Source organism: Paramormyrops kingsleyae, chromosome 12 (assembly GCF_048594095.1).
Source record: "Paramormyrops kingsleyae isolate MSU_618 chromosome 12, PKINGS_0.4, whole genome shotgun sequence".
NCBI lineage: Eukaryota > Metazoa > Chordata > Actinopteri > Osteoglossiformes > Mormyridae > Paramormyrops > Paramormyrops kingsleyae.
In genome coordinates, this window is record NC_132808.1 from 19,592,494 (window position 1) to 19,607,909 (window position 15,416).

The 15,416-nt window shown below is 44.0% G+C and overlaps 1 protein-coding gene across 1 annotated transcript in view; it reads right to left on the reverse strand.

The window, feature by feature from the left end:
• LOC111842639 (glucosidase 2 subunit beta-like) overlaps positions 1-15,416 on the reverse strand; it is a 106,373-nt gene that overhangs the window by 43,110 nt on the left and 47,847 nt on the right. The window contains exon 10 of the mRNA XM_023809482.2: positions 11,697-11,766. Within this exon, the coding sequence (XP_023665250.1) occupies positions 11,697-11,766 (70 nt within the window). The remainder of the gene's footprint in view (positions 1-11,696; positions 11,767-15,416) is intronic.

The window sequence follows — 15,416 nt, forward strand, 5'->3', positions numbered from 1 at the left end:
GTCACGCGCACAGCGAAGGCATTTCACAGCACAGCATATGGTGTCGACAGCAATCCGAACGAACCAAGAGCGGCCGTGCCGATCGTCGGACCTCACGCCGAGCCTGAAGATTACATTTTTTTTGCCTGCCGGGGACGGGTTTGCATGGCAGGAAGGAACAGCTAAAGCAGAGTGGCATTTACGGCACGTCTACAGTCCATATGTGACATCAAGCGCCTTCACAAACCGGCGCCCATTTCAGTAAATCAAAAGCATGCTCCAACATGGTAAATAAATGACACAGATCATTACGGAAGTCCTTCCAAAGCGATACCACCGGCAAGCCTGCTCAGATCGAGAGCGAAAGCTCTCTGGTACCGCGCCGGCCCACGTCACAGACATCGATCGGGGCTGTTCAGCGTCAGCCTCCTTTTTCATTAAGTAATGAATGCGGCCCCAGTGCGCTCACAGACACACATGCTTAAAGAGCAGCCTGTCGGCCAATAAGCTCCTTTAATTTAATTAGCCGCTCACACCGCTCCCGTGATTGGATGACATCCAGGCACGATGGATAGGTTTAAGCTCTAACATTGCTGGAGGAAATCGGAATTGTATTTTGATCCCGGCAGTGTTAAAGGCTTCACGTAGGTCAACGATTTGATGTTCAGAGGTGCAGTTTGTCCCAAAGGGGTGTGTGTGTGTATGTGTGTTTGCATGTGTGTAATTATTACATTGTGGGGACCAGATTTCCCAGCAATATGATAACCTGTAACCCTTTACCTTGTGGGGACATTCTTCCTGTGTTCACAAGGTGCCGATTCATCTATAAAAATCTGTGCAATCAAAAGACGAAAACTGGTAAAAGTTTTGGCTACTTATGGTAAAGGTTAGGGTTGGGTAGGGGTTAATATCATCATATGTTATGCCCATGCAAGTGAATGGACAATCCCCACAAAACATATCAATGCAAACATGTGTGTGTGTTTGTGTGTGTGTGTGTGTGTGTGGGGGGGGGGGGGGTGCTCATGTTGAGTATTCTCAGAAGGTGGCAAAGCCGATACGGAACGGAGAACAAAGAATGGTACACCGTAATTCTCAGTTTTCAACACAGTCCTCTTGTGCCAGAACCTCACCTGCCCCCCTTTCACATCAAACCCAGGCAGCTATATGTATTAGGCAATGTAAAATTGACACAAAAACACAAAAACCATCATTCATTCATTTTCCGTATCTCAGCTTGGGAAGAAGGAGCGCAAGACAAGAAAAAACCCAGCCAAAAACCATTAATGAACGATAAATTCTAGAAAAAAAGTGCTGGAAGTGCCTTTACATTAAGAGAGGGTTTGGCTTTGTACGATGCGCGGGCAGTTAGAGGCAGCCCCCGCATCTTCAAACGCGTCAGCGGGCTCCGTGGGGCGGCTTATCTGCTCCGCGCGCAGGCTTCCCAGCGCCTGACTGCATTAGCTCTGCACCGGCATGTTAATGCAACACTGCCCTACGCTCCCCGAGCAGGTCCTCCTCACGGCTGCCAAAGGCTCCCGCGGCGCTCCCTGCCTCTCCCGTCTCCGTCTGCCACATCTGCCGGCGTCCTACCTGCTCCTGTACCTTGAACTCCCCATGCCTTCTGCCACCTGTAAACGGGCCGGAACCGGTGAGAAGTACAGCCGCACGTCGCAGAGCAGAGCCCGAGCGGCCGGCTACCCACCCGGCCTGCCTTTCACCCGGCCTGCCTTTACCCGGCCTGCCTTTAAAAGGAAGCTCCTCAATTATCCCCCATCCTCACAGGACACAAAAGCACATTGTTCACCAACAGAAGCTCTCCACATCCAAGGAAAATCAAACCATGGGTACCTTCGACTGAGAACTACGATCTTATTCCCTTTATGTCTGGGGGCAAAAAAATCTGACCTCTGACCTTTCAGACATTTTGGCATCACAATAGACACATTGAAGCAGGGGTCCGAAGACCCTTTCCCGTCTCCTAGTCAATAAAAAAATGATGAGGAAATGAGGAAAGCTATTTTTTTAAGTAAGCATGACTGAGTATAGATTCCTACCATAGAAAATTATAAAAAAACATTTATTTATTCAATTTTTTGGGGAAGGAACTGTTTAATGACAGTCTGTGCTGCACTCCACCCAGGAGATCATTTATCCAGTGACAGACTATGAAGCACAATGGAACGGCATCTTATTGGCTGGTCTTGCGACACACTAGCCAATGGAAGGCCTGTTCAACAGCAGATCATGCTACACTCCAGCCAATGAAGCATCTGCTCGGCAGACCAAAAGTCTATTCTAAACAAACATCTGCCACTTACACCTGAATGGCTATATGATCCCCGCACAGATGTTACAACCTCCCATTTGGAGTGGTCAGAATGAGCATTTCACCTCCAAGAGGGTGATACCCATGGAGAGCTTTGAGGGCCCCATCCACCTCAATGACAAGCTCAGCCAGTCCTGTTGGTTCAGGAAATGAGTCTATTGTACCGTAGGCTCTCTTTGGATAGGGAGATAAAGGGTAATTCAGTAATGGTTTAATAAAGCCAGATCCTGCTGCTCCACATTAAACGAAACGGGCATCAACTCCAAACTGAAAATACACTCAATCCATAATAGTAGTGCAACATTCACCAAAACAGGCTGCTTCTTATGCAAATACATAACAGCTCAGCAAGTGGTCGCCATGGATGAAACACATAACTGGAAATGTATCCCTTAGTAATTTATTTTGTGCTTTAGAGCAGTAATATCAGATGATGTACGGAATCACTGCAGCTATTTTCGCGAGACCAGCTTATGGCCAAGCTTAATGCGTTAATCACTTGTTTTGTTTGTATTTCTGATCCAAGAAACTTGACGTATAGGAGGCAAGAAAAAAAATGAACGAATGTTTTGGGTAAGCGGTGAGCGGTAAATGCAGCATCTTCTGTCAGTTGGATCAGATGGGCGCGTGAGATCAGAGGAAACGGACTGACGGAGCCACGCCGCTCAGCTTTCCATCAAGCAGACACCAGGCACTATTTTTGTCGCATACGCATCAAACTATATTTTGCTTTAGCAGGTACGTGGCATTGCCCCCTGCTTTTTGTCTGTTTGTTCATCTCTGCAATTTGGAGCGTAATTACCTGGATTCCTACAATGCGACTTCCCTGCAACGCTTTTGAATAAAGCGCAAATTGAGCAGAGTACGTCAAAACAAAAGACAAGCAGAATGAATGAAATCCATCGGGCGGAACATAAACATTATAAGAGAATAACTACCTACTTTGTTCGGCCTCCGTCGACTCGTTTTCTCTACGTGTCATATCACACATTGTGTCATAAAGGCATTTTAAAGAGATCAGGCAAAAAAATAAATACAATGCATCTAAATCAGTGGGCCAGAGTTTCATCTGTCTTTACAAGGTGATTCCCGGCTGATTTGGGAGTGCAATAAAATCTAATATATTTAGCACTCAAACCAAAGATTACTCCACACTTTCAAGGCTCAAGACCTACACAACAAGGCATTCTCCGGCAATACCAAGGCTGAAACAAAAACATTGTTCATTTTTTGTATATATTATATAAGAAATGATCCATCTACCTACAGACTTACCCAAAAACTGCTCCAAAATCTGTCTAAGATTTTATGCGACAACCAAACAATTTTCATACTTGGCCATGGGATGTTTTTTTTTCCCATATCATTACTTGCCAACATACACAGTACAGATGCATTAGAGTATCTGTCCAACACCTATAAATAACACGCATAGGAGTTAGTTTTTCAGAAGTAACAGTCTCGTGCTGCACATGATATTCATTTATGTGTAACAAAATAAAATGACACACGAGTGTAACACACAGGCACGTCGCATATATTTAGCACAGTTAATGTATGAGGCAGGTTATGCATGAACAGGGACGTGTCAAAACAGCGCCGGTAACTTCTCAAGGTGCTCGAATGCAGTCAGCAAACACCAGCATTTCTGCACTCAGGAGGCTGTTTGCTACTGGAAACATATAAGGAGAAAAGCTAAGGAGACATTAACAGGCAGAAACCTCAGAAAGTGTTATTCTCCGATGGGCAGAAAAATTAAATAATACCCAAAGACCGGCTTCTGATTCCCACAGAAAAAGATCAACTACTTACTTAATAATCAAACAATCACTGAGTTTATAATACCAGACTATGTCATGGGAATCAATCTGTGAGACATAGAGTTGAGTAGCATTAATGCTCTGATGTTGTAACAAGTTTTTCATAATGTTTTTAAAAGGACACTGGAAGCACAGTTCATTTGGGGGGAAGAAACCACTTATCAAATACTTTGCTGAATTCTAATAATCTATTATACGAAGTCTGGCGATGGACTGACCTGCCATTCAGGATGTCCTCTGTACTGCCAGGGATAAGCTACAGACTCACCGTAACCCTGTGCAGAACAAGCAATTATGGAAGATGGATGCATGCATACCATTTAGTGCAATCTTTACATATAATATATCCATATATTTACATATTTAGCAGACACTTTTATCTAAAGCGACGTTCAACTGAGGAATCAGGGTCAGACGGTCCCTGGAGCGAGTGCGGGTTAAGGGCCTCGATCAGGGGCCCGATGCTGAGGGTTAGGGGCCTCGCTCAGGGGCCCGATAGTGAAACAAAAGGAGACAAAACAACAACACAATAAAATACTAAACATTTCAATATCTTTTCTTCACGGGGCATTACAAGGCAAACATACCTCACACCTTAACCAGCTGGCAGGTCAATTTGTTGCTTATGATCGGTGGTCTTTAGTTTACAGAGGAAACTGTGTGTTAATTTACAATAACAAATGAGACCGACATGCTAACCCATTAGGAGAGAGACTGTACATTTCGTCTTGTTCACCCCATAAGGGCCTTTCATTATTAGATTAAAGTACATGGGTTTATGCTCCTCGTGAAGGCACTTCCAAAGATCCAAACACAAGAGCCAGTCTTGCTACATGCTAATTGCACTTATGCTAACTGTGGTTTTTCAGAACCAAGAGGAGGGCAAAAAATAATACATTCCAACTATGGCAGCGCAGCCATCAAAAAATATAAAAAAAATCATCCACCTTTATTCAGGCGGGATTTTATTTTAGACGAAAATTTTAAGCTACAGTTCTGACCATAAGGGGTAAAAAGTGATAACAAATAGATTGTGGATGAAAAAGAGGGAATCTGTTAATGCATCTGTTATAGCAGCCAGGTGACAAAGAATAAAACCCTTAATTGCTGGCTGGCATAACCATAAAAAGGGTGGGGACATTTTTTGCTGTTGTTTAAAATATGCCATTATAACAAAACTTTTAAGAGGTGTTGCATAGTTGTACTGTCCATAAAATTAAAATATAAATCAGCAACTCTAGGTTTCTGGTCCATTTGACAAACTGCAATCTGACAAAAAAGGAATCTCTCTTTTCTTCTGCCGTTTTTTAACTTGCTTTGTGGGTGAAGCTGTATAAATATGAACAAAAAAATATCTGAGAATTTCTGAGGTTTTAGCGATGATAGGTTAGCTTTGAGGAATTAATACATTCTTTACCTAGACAGATATGCAGCTATAGTCCAAGACAACTCCTTAGAAGGCATCTCCCCGCAAACAGATCAGATTTTAACACTAACCCTAACCCACAGAGCTGGGCATCCAATCACGCTTTAAAAGGTTAACTTACAGATATGAGCTGTATATGTTTGTTCTGTTAGAAGCGAAATCAGGGGCTGCTTGATATGCAGATGCAGGATCTCAGAGGGCGGCACAAAGTCATTCGACTCCAGGCTGTTCGAAATTAAGTTCGACCTGTGAGCTGCTCGTCATGTGTGTGGCTGACCTGTAGGGGGCGCCACTGCGACTACTGCTAGAAGCTCGGGCCAGACTCACGGACGCAGTGGACCAACAGGGGACAAGACATGGGAGAAAGTGTGCCCTCTTTGCAGAGAGAGGAAGTGACAGCGTGGACTCGAGAGCGAACTCTTACTGATCCGCAACAGAGCCGTAATGAGATTGTCCTGGGTCATTACCTTAAGGGTCTGAAGCAGGGGATGTTCAGAGCCCATCGGAAAAGAACTGGACTGAGAAGGACTAAAACACTCATTTTAAGGGTTCTTGTCTTTTACCAGTGAGCATGGCATGCGGTAAAAATTATGCAGGTGCATATTTTATGCTAGCGCGGTAATTCTAAAATAAATAAATAAACTGGGGCGGATAAAAATAAAGTCATGACAACAATCAAATTCTTCAGGCAGGTGACCTACATCATCCACCAAGGGCAGCCCACGTTAACCCTTAGAGAGAATGCGGCCTTCACGTTAGTATATTATCTACATCCAGCATTTATTTCCCAAAAGGATTATATACTTTAAATCAACTTGTTCCTGCTGAATGCCGGGAATGTGTGTGGGGTGAATTACAGCCCTCTAAACTCTCAACAAATTGCTGAATGCCATGGGTTTTTACAGCCAATTAAATTTTTGTCATAACAAAGTTTAACATGGCCCCCCCAAAGAGCTCGGCCTTGGAGGGGAGGGGCTGGATGATGACGTGCCCCCTGACACAGCGGGGATGGCTGTTTTCCGTGTCAGTCGCGGGGAACTAGCTAAACACCAGCCACAGGAAAGATCAGTGTGTTTGTTTTTATATTTACGCAAATGAGCAGAAAGACACAAAGCAGCCATCTGACATGGTAGACTGCCACAGTCATATTACTGTATGTTATTTAGGTCTTCAAATATCACATTCTTGCAAAACATTCAGGTTACATATTCTGACCAACAACTCCAGCTATCCTCAGAAAGTCACTAACAGGACCACGTGTCCAGTACATTCGCGACCACAGTCAGAATCATGTGCAAAAACAATGAAGGACATCGTTATAGTCGGTGGCATTTATGACGGGGATGAGAGTTTACAGACAAGGATTTTCATCATAGCACGCATCAAGCTGAAAGAGGGAAAACATTTTAAATCTGTCCCAAAAATAGAAACCCTTTAAAATGCCATGTACTTCCAATCACAGTCCAAGGACATTCACTCTGCATGAAACAGCACACCTTTACGCACCAAAATATTCCGTTTACAGATTTCAAATGGATTTTGCAGATGCACATTTCTGCGTACGTGAGGATGTGGGGGTCTGAGAATTACTTCTCCAGGAAGTAGAAGCCTCTGAAGAGTCCACACCGTAATTTAGTTACAAGAAGCATTCATTATTTACAGTAAGAGACCTAAAAATGGATCGGCCAGCAAAATGTTTATTCTGGTACACCGCAAGATGAGGGAACACGTCGGATGGGGACCGTGTCATGGTTAAGGGCCATTTCTCACAGAACGGCTGCACTCTGTGTACCAGTCAGGGGGACAGGGAGACTTTCTGCACCTGAGATGCAATTATGAACAGGTGGTAGGGCAGTAAGAATCACAGCTGTTATTGGTTAAGGAGCCAGACTATCCACAATCGCTTGCCATACAGGGGGACCAGCCTCTGGATGTAAAGCTACAGGGATTAAGGAAGTCCTATGTGCAATAAGATGTGAATTTGCATAACAAGTATGTGTAACAGCTGATTAAGAGGACTTACCAAGGAAAAATTAAACTAAAAAGAATTACAGCAGTGCTTAACCTGGTACTTTAAAAAAATCTTCTAAGAACGCAAACTTTTATATCAGCTTAAAGCCCCCTTTACAGTAACTACTGATGTGCCATCGTGTAAATTGCTTTTATGTAGCTGTTGTCTCGGGTGGGGATCGATTTCAGATCTCTGCACTGTGTTGCGTGACCCTGGAATTATAAAGGGTACAATGTCCTCCTTGCGTAGGCCCTAACCAGCTATTAAACGCGACTGAGAATGACTGGCATGACACCAGTCCGGCGCCAAATGGGCTCACGATGAAAGGTCAGCGAAACGATGACCTATCTCAATGTCAACAGCAGTGCTGAGAGCCGGGGGAGACTAAGAGCCGGGTTCGTTCCTTCAGAGCACTTCAGATGACGGCGGACGGCCTGACCACTAGCCGGCCTGCGTTTCACCATAGCTAACATGGGATGCAGTCCGACACGCTTAACAGCAGACCTAACACCACAGGGGAAGCAGTGCACCACAGATATACGACACGTTTGCCTGCTGTTTGGACGGAACTCACCTGGGCTTATTAGCCACGCAGGCATTTAATAGGCAGCCACAGAAGAGAAGGCCTGCCTCTTCACCAAGGCGACCTGGCCAGAGGTCCATCTGTTAGTCTCCATGACTACGGTTCAAAAACAATAACTCTGGCTATGCGAAAAGGCTAAGAGTCTACATCTCAGCCAGTGTGCAAGCTGTATCCTAAAGCTTCCTTTCACTTCCCACCCCCCAGTCAAAACAAGCATTTCCTTAAAACACACTACTACAGCAGCTCAGAAAGCCCCCAGAATGGTTGCCGGACCAGCATCCGTCTGGCAACTGTCTCCTGAAAATCTTCTTGCATGGATTTGATTGGTAAATTTCTGAAATGAGGTCACAATGCCTTTTCAGGGCTTATGCAACAATCATGTCAACTTCTTATAAATAGACACAAAGTTAAGTGTGTTACATAAATATTCTTGCGGAGAAGTGAAATCAAATGGCTGACTGAAGACAGAAATGCATGATATTTACCCGACAAGGGGGCAGACTTACTCTACGTCTGGGGTACTGCTAATCCCACCCTCAGAGTCATCAGATAATTAAGCATATGTTGCGCTGGGGGATGGCGGAGTAAATAGGAGAAGCTGGGACAGGTTTCTGAGCAGACCTGAGCAGCCCAAACAAACAAAAACCACAAAGAAGTCCTTCCATTTTCAGTTCATCGAAGCATAATCTGGGGCTTTTAAAGCCCTTATGGTATCGGAGAACCACCCTATAATTTTGGCTGAAAGAACTGAACCCTCACGCTCTGTCCTTAAAATTACGGGGGACAGTGACACGACAGCGTGTTGCCCTGGAGTAGTGTCCGTTACCATGGCTTTGGGCTGCTGCAGTGGGAGTAAGGCTCCAAGACACCGGTAACATGGAACCCCTTACGACATTCTCTGCCCGGAAATCAACCAATTCATAGTCAGAAGCCACAGCCAGAGAATCACTCAATCAATAAATCACTCAACCACTTTCACAGTTTCACTGCCTACAAAGCATTACTGTACTAAAGCAAGAGCGGCTGCCAGCCGGCCGATCAAACTTCATCTAAAGCTCAATGCCAAGCAGTCGATAAATCAAATTTTTCACCATTACACTGCTGGCCTTTCTGCACGGAATTCAAAGTAGCGATTGATCAAACCAAGAGTAGAACGACGACTTTAAAGAGCCCATGAAATCAATGAGCAATGAAGTCAATCAAAATCATTCCGTTCTCCCTTTGCATCTTTTTCTGAAGGACAGGATTCAACCCAAATTATAATACCCAGGTAGAGGAATCTGAGTCTTATTAAACACCAGGAAGGTCTTGGTGAACTGCGAGAGAGTAACTACGATAGAGATACTCCCTAAAAACAAACTGATGCCTTTATATTACATTTCTTCGCAGTGGAAAAACAAGCTGCAAAAATTTGTAGTGATCCGCCATTGTGACTTGATCTGGATTTATCCTGGATTTATTTTTGTTTGTTTGTGTTTCTTTCTCACTCATCAAGCCCCTTGGAAAACATGGCTGCTCATTTGGATTAGATTTTTTTTTATTTATTTGTATAAATTACGTCAGTTGGGTGAGATAAGCGCCAGCAGAGCTGCCGTTTCCCCCATCCGCGCTCTTCCCCGACACTCGTGCCGGGTGCGGGGAGCAGGCTGCGTGAGAATCACACTCTGGAACTCACGTTTTTAATAAATAACCTGGCACCCCCTGGGGGCAGAGGCGAGTAACTGCTCACTGGGCAGAAAAAAAAAAGCTTGTGGCTAATAATGAAAGGAGAAGAGGCCAGAAACTGGCATGTTTACAGGAAGCGTTTCCCCCTATCAATTAAGCTGGAAGAGATTTTGCCTGCTTTGGAGGATGCGGAGGGTGATATTTTGGTTGCAAAAAGGGGAACGGCACGGAAGGCAGCACATGAATATTCCGCATGAGTAATGTTGCACATGCTTATTTTTGACATATTCAGTTTCCAGGGGGATATGCAGCACTTATGATGCAGGGGAACCATCTGTTATTTGTTGCCGGTGTTACAGGGCGAGTGAATTCTGCTCCGGGGGGGGCAGAGGAGTTACGCCCCCAAACACCACTCCTTGTTCTATTCAGCATGCCTGTCAAGGCGAATGCAAATAAGAGCTTTATAATTAATATTTTTTAATCATACTTGAACACACATCTTCTGCTTGACGGGACATTTTGCTGAGTGACTAAACACCATTCGCTGCACAAAGTAACGGTCAGCTTCTTGCCATGTTACATATTTTATTTTCTCTATAAAACACTTCACCCAACACTCGTCTATAAAATGATTTAATTTTGTCATGCATATTCAGTGGGGGTCCGGTATCGGTGGAATCTGTACCTGCGGTTTTGGTTACATGCAGTTTAGCATGATCGGGGGGGGGGGGGGGGGGGGGGGGGGGAGTAAATAAACTCCAGAAATGGCTCATAAATTTCAAACTGCACATCAAGTGAGTACAGACTGTAAGTCGGTGAGGAGCCATAATAGGTCAAGATATTTAAAAGAAAAAACAACATACATAAATTTCCTCATTACAGGTTATATACAGGTACATGATAATTTTTCAATTTCATATATTCTCTTGAGAATTAGACTAAAACGTCATAATCCCTTTCATTTGAGAGAGTACAGTACTGTACAGTACTGTATAAATGTACAATGTACTTTATTATTACAGTCAACTAACACTGGTAATGTCTTACTTGTGTAATTTATTGATTAAACATCCAGATGTAAGCGCATGAAAATCGCCCAATATATCGCGTCCGTGGATGGTTCGCAATCCACGGTTTCAGCCATCAGCAGCAGGTCTTGGAACGTATCACCCTTGGAAACGGGGGGGTGCGGGAGGGATTACTGTACATTTTTATACCTGCATACTGCTGACTTCCAGCCGGTACTTAAAATCTACCACCTGACTGGCATAATACATTATTTTCTGCGTTTAACTGCACATTGACAGGAAACATTGATATTAAAAAGGCAATCTCCTGTGAAGTCAGGTGAACACAAAACAAAATTCCCAATAATATTGCACTGGAAGGCCAAATGCAAAGGATTATGGGAAGAGCGTTGTGACTCCCCTGCGCACTGCAAAAGCACCTACTGGTAGCTGAGTATGAAGGAGAATGAAAGGCTTCAGTAGGTCCCGACAAAACACACATCACACGCTTGTAGGTCTACTCCACAGACATCAGACTGGCTGATGTGCAAAATTTGAAATTCAAGTTATATAAAAAAAAAAAACATATTTGGGTCAACCCCATATATCAAAGCACACAGCGACAATCCTCAAGATTCATGAAAAATCCCTAGAAATTCTTCCCAACAACTTCCTGTCAATCCAACAGCACTGACTTACAGTACTTGTGCGTCGCCTCCAACCAACCAAATCCAGCCCTCCTGAGTCTCATCAAATCACCCATTAATATTAATCATCCTCATAAGAAAGCTAAGAAACAGTGCTCCATAAATGCCAAGGCAGTCGTATAATCAACAGTTCTGCAAGTTGTGATCTGCCTGAGGCATGAAGACTTACCACTCGGAGCGGCCCTGGTAGCAGGGCCTTCATTGGGCGGGCCGAGGTCACCCCTCAGATCGGCTTTGATCTAGGGATGGATGGTGGAAAAAGGTCAGTGACATGCAAGAGGACCCCGACTACAGCCTCGATCGCAAACACAGCCAACGTCTGGAGATACAGGAACCTCGACAGACAAAAGGGTTTTGTTTTCCTGGACGGATCTTCTCTCCCCTTTGTCCTAAAATGTCTACATTTCTGCAACAATCACCTGCCCTGCATCCAGCTCATTTAAAAATATGTATGTTAACAACAACATCCATGTTCCTGTCTTTGGGAGCAAACCCATCTTTGCTATGATGGATGTCAGTTCAGCCTCTCTCTTAAGAACGTCTTGACTGATGCTATACTGTATAATCAAAGACTCAGGCTTGTGGTTTTGGTATGATTGTCTTCATGCCAGTGTCTTAGAGGTGTGTCGGGAGAAAGTTTTCCTTCAAACCAAAATGACATGGTCAAACACTTTGCTGTGTCCACCCAGGGGCGATCTGCCCCGATGCCCTCCCCAAATCGAAATATCTACGTAACATTTTCAATATTTCACCTCATCTGATGCAACCGTCTGTAGCTCAGCTCTGTTTAGCCCCTAAAATAATGGCCCAGCTCTCGCAGATTTAATTCTCTCCCCATAAACAAAAATCACTGCCACAGATAGCGGAAACGCAGTGAGAGATTTAGCTGCCTCTGACAATCTTATTTCCACCGCATAGTATTAGATTGTTCAACATAGAGGACGGCATCCAATCTTTTCACCTGGAGTGCAATTTATTGCCAAACGGAACATGACTCATTGCTTCCGAATGGAGCAAACACCTGTTTAAGGAGTACATTCTCGGTTAGGGGTCTCTGCACTTAATTCTGTGCATCCAAAAAGGAAAAGGCACTAATAAGCTGAAACGAAAGAATCCAAACGAAGACAGGAGCCAAGCCAAATCTGAATTTCATATTCATGCGGCCGACAGCGTGTTGTGAGGCTGCACAGTCACCTTAAGCACGACGCAGTTCTCCTCCTCTATCTGAACGCAACATGGCAGTTACCCCTAACTGCATACACAAAACATGACTCCAGTTTTCAACCTGCCACAACACTATTGCTATATTCAAGGCAGTGATTCTGGCACCACCCCCCCAATTTCAAAACATATATCTAGGTACTAAAAGAAACATGCAGGCCCGTATGTATAATAATAATAACAATAATAATAATAATTTGTCTTGGCACTGTGCTGGATGGTTAGCATGGGGGCTATGGCTAATCCCGCTCCCCATTAACATAGACGCCCTTCTCCTCAGCTTCCAGAATGTTCCAGAGCATCCCAGCATGAGCTCCCAGCCAATAGGGGAGAGCACCCCTACAGAAGCGGTGCATGAATCAGAAACACGTTCATTAACTGACATGCGGATGTTTCCTGGTTCTTAATGATCAGACAGACAGACTTCATTTTGTTCCCACACAAGTGGTTACAAGTGGACTCATCATTTAGGCATGAAGTCTAATCAAAATGAAAAGCAAAATGAACTTTGGTGACGGTGGTATAGCCTTCACTATAACATTTGAGACTTAGATGCAGTTTAAACACTTGTCCCTATTTAAGTGCCATGTACGCTAATTTGTTTATGTGAAGTTGCTAGGTTTGCAACACAGGATACATCTAACCATTAAGACTGTTTCAAGAAAATTAAACTACTCCCCCCATGAGTGAGATCCCCAGGAATGACAGTACCAAACATACAGTACAAAGATCAAAACCTAATTGTCCGGATGGGATAAAGGCCAACTAGAAACACACACATACAGTTAGAAAATGACACAATTCTCACAGTGCTAATACAGTGAAAAGCATGTGCCAGTGGAGACACGTGTTCCGCAGAAGCGACGACAGAAAGGCAGTCGGTGATGGCAAACTGAGACAGCGAGGGAGCGGAGTCTGACCGAGCCCTGATCTCGGCGCTCAAACGGAGGATGGGGAGCCCCGGCGGAGGGCTTCCGAGTGCGGGCAGGTGGGCTGGCTCCGCCTCCCCTTAACCAGAGCACCTTTTGATTATTTTTAATGACATCTATCCAAATCCCCACTCCACACTTGTTCCAGGAGGTAAAAGTTCAACAGACTATGCCTTGAAACGGTGCATGCAAAGGCAGGGCTTTGAAGGGGGAAGGGGAGTTTAAAATATAGCGTCATCACTTGGAAGATGTGCCCTTATTAAAACAGCATACATAGCATCTTATACATTTTATATTGGCATTTATATATACCTCAGAACTCAAACAAAGTAAAAGTATAGTGGTACCTCAGTTCTCTTAAAAGTCGAACCAACCAATTCGAAAAAAAAATTACCTAGAACTCGATCTGAATCTCAGAAGTCAAACCGTGAACACCGACCTAAAATAACTTGTATGTGCGGGTAAATGAGTCAGGCGGTATGTCTCTCAGTGGAAACAAAGGGTAACGCTTCACAGTGATAGCATCGTGCATGTTTACACTAGCTGAATACATATATTTAGACAGTAAAAAAACATTTAGACAATGATAGATAGTAACAGTAATTATTATTATATAATAAAATACATTTAAAAATAAGGTTTTCTTATTATTTTAATATTAATAATAAAACATTAATATATTTAATTATAATAATATTCTTGTGCCCAGCATGGACGGAATGGAATGGAGACAAAGGCGCAAACGTCAGGGTATCGGGGATTACGGGGTTTAATTACAGGTAAGGCAGGCAAAACACAGACGGACAATACGATGCCGGACTGGGGAAACAAACTGAAAGGCGGGCGGAATACAGAAGGCTAATGACAACAGCCAGAAACAACTGATTACACGGGGATCCCACACGCTGTTAACGAGGGGGCGTGGCACATGGAAGGAGCGGACGATCGGGACATGACATTGTTTGTTTTTTAACTTTACACATCGTTTGGATACATTTATTTTCTTACTTTAAAAATTACCGTTTTGACAAATGTGCTGGGGGCGGCATGGTGGTGCAGTGCTTAGCACTTTTGCCTCGCACCTCTGGGACCTGGGTTCGAGTCTCCGCCTGGGTCACATGTGCGTGGAGTTTGCATGTTCTCCCCGTGTCGTTGTGGGGTTTCCTCCAGGTACTCTGGTTTCCCCCCCACAGTGCAAAGACATGCTGAGGCTAATTGGCATTGCTAAAATTGCCCTTAGGTGTGCGAGTGTGCGTGAATGGTGTGCAAGTGTGCCCTGCGATGGGTTAGCCCCCCATCCAGGGTTGTTCCCCACCTTGTGCCCATTGCTTCCGGGATAGGCTCCAGACCCCCCACGACGAGTTGGACAATGGATGGATGGATGGATAAATGTGTTTAGTACAGTATATGCTTTTCTTGTTTTGTCCGGTTCATTTTGCGTTTAAATGCTAAAAAAAACATATGTCGGTGTAATTTTTGGGTTCTGAACGGATTAATTTCGAGTTCTGAGGTACCACTGTGTGTGTATATATATATATATATATATATATATACACACACACACATACATGCACACACACACACACAAAGGTGCTCATGTCTTTCTGGGGACAGTTCATTCATTTCCACGGGTAAAACCCTAATCCCAACAATGACAACCCTAACCCCTACACAGCCCTATCCTTAACCAAACAAAATACAAGTCTTATTGGCATTTTAAGTTTTTTGATTATAGCCAC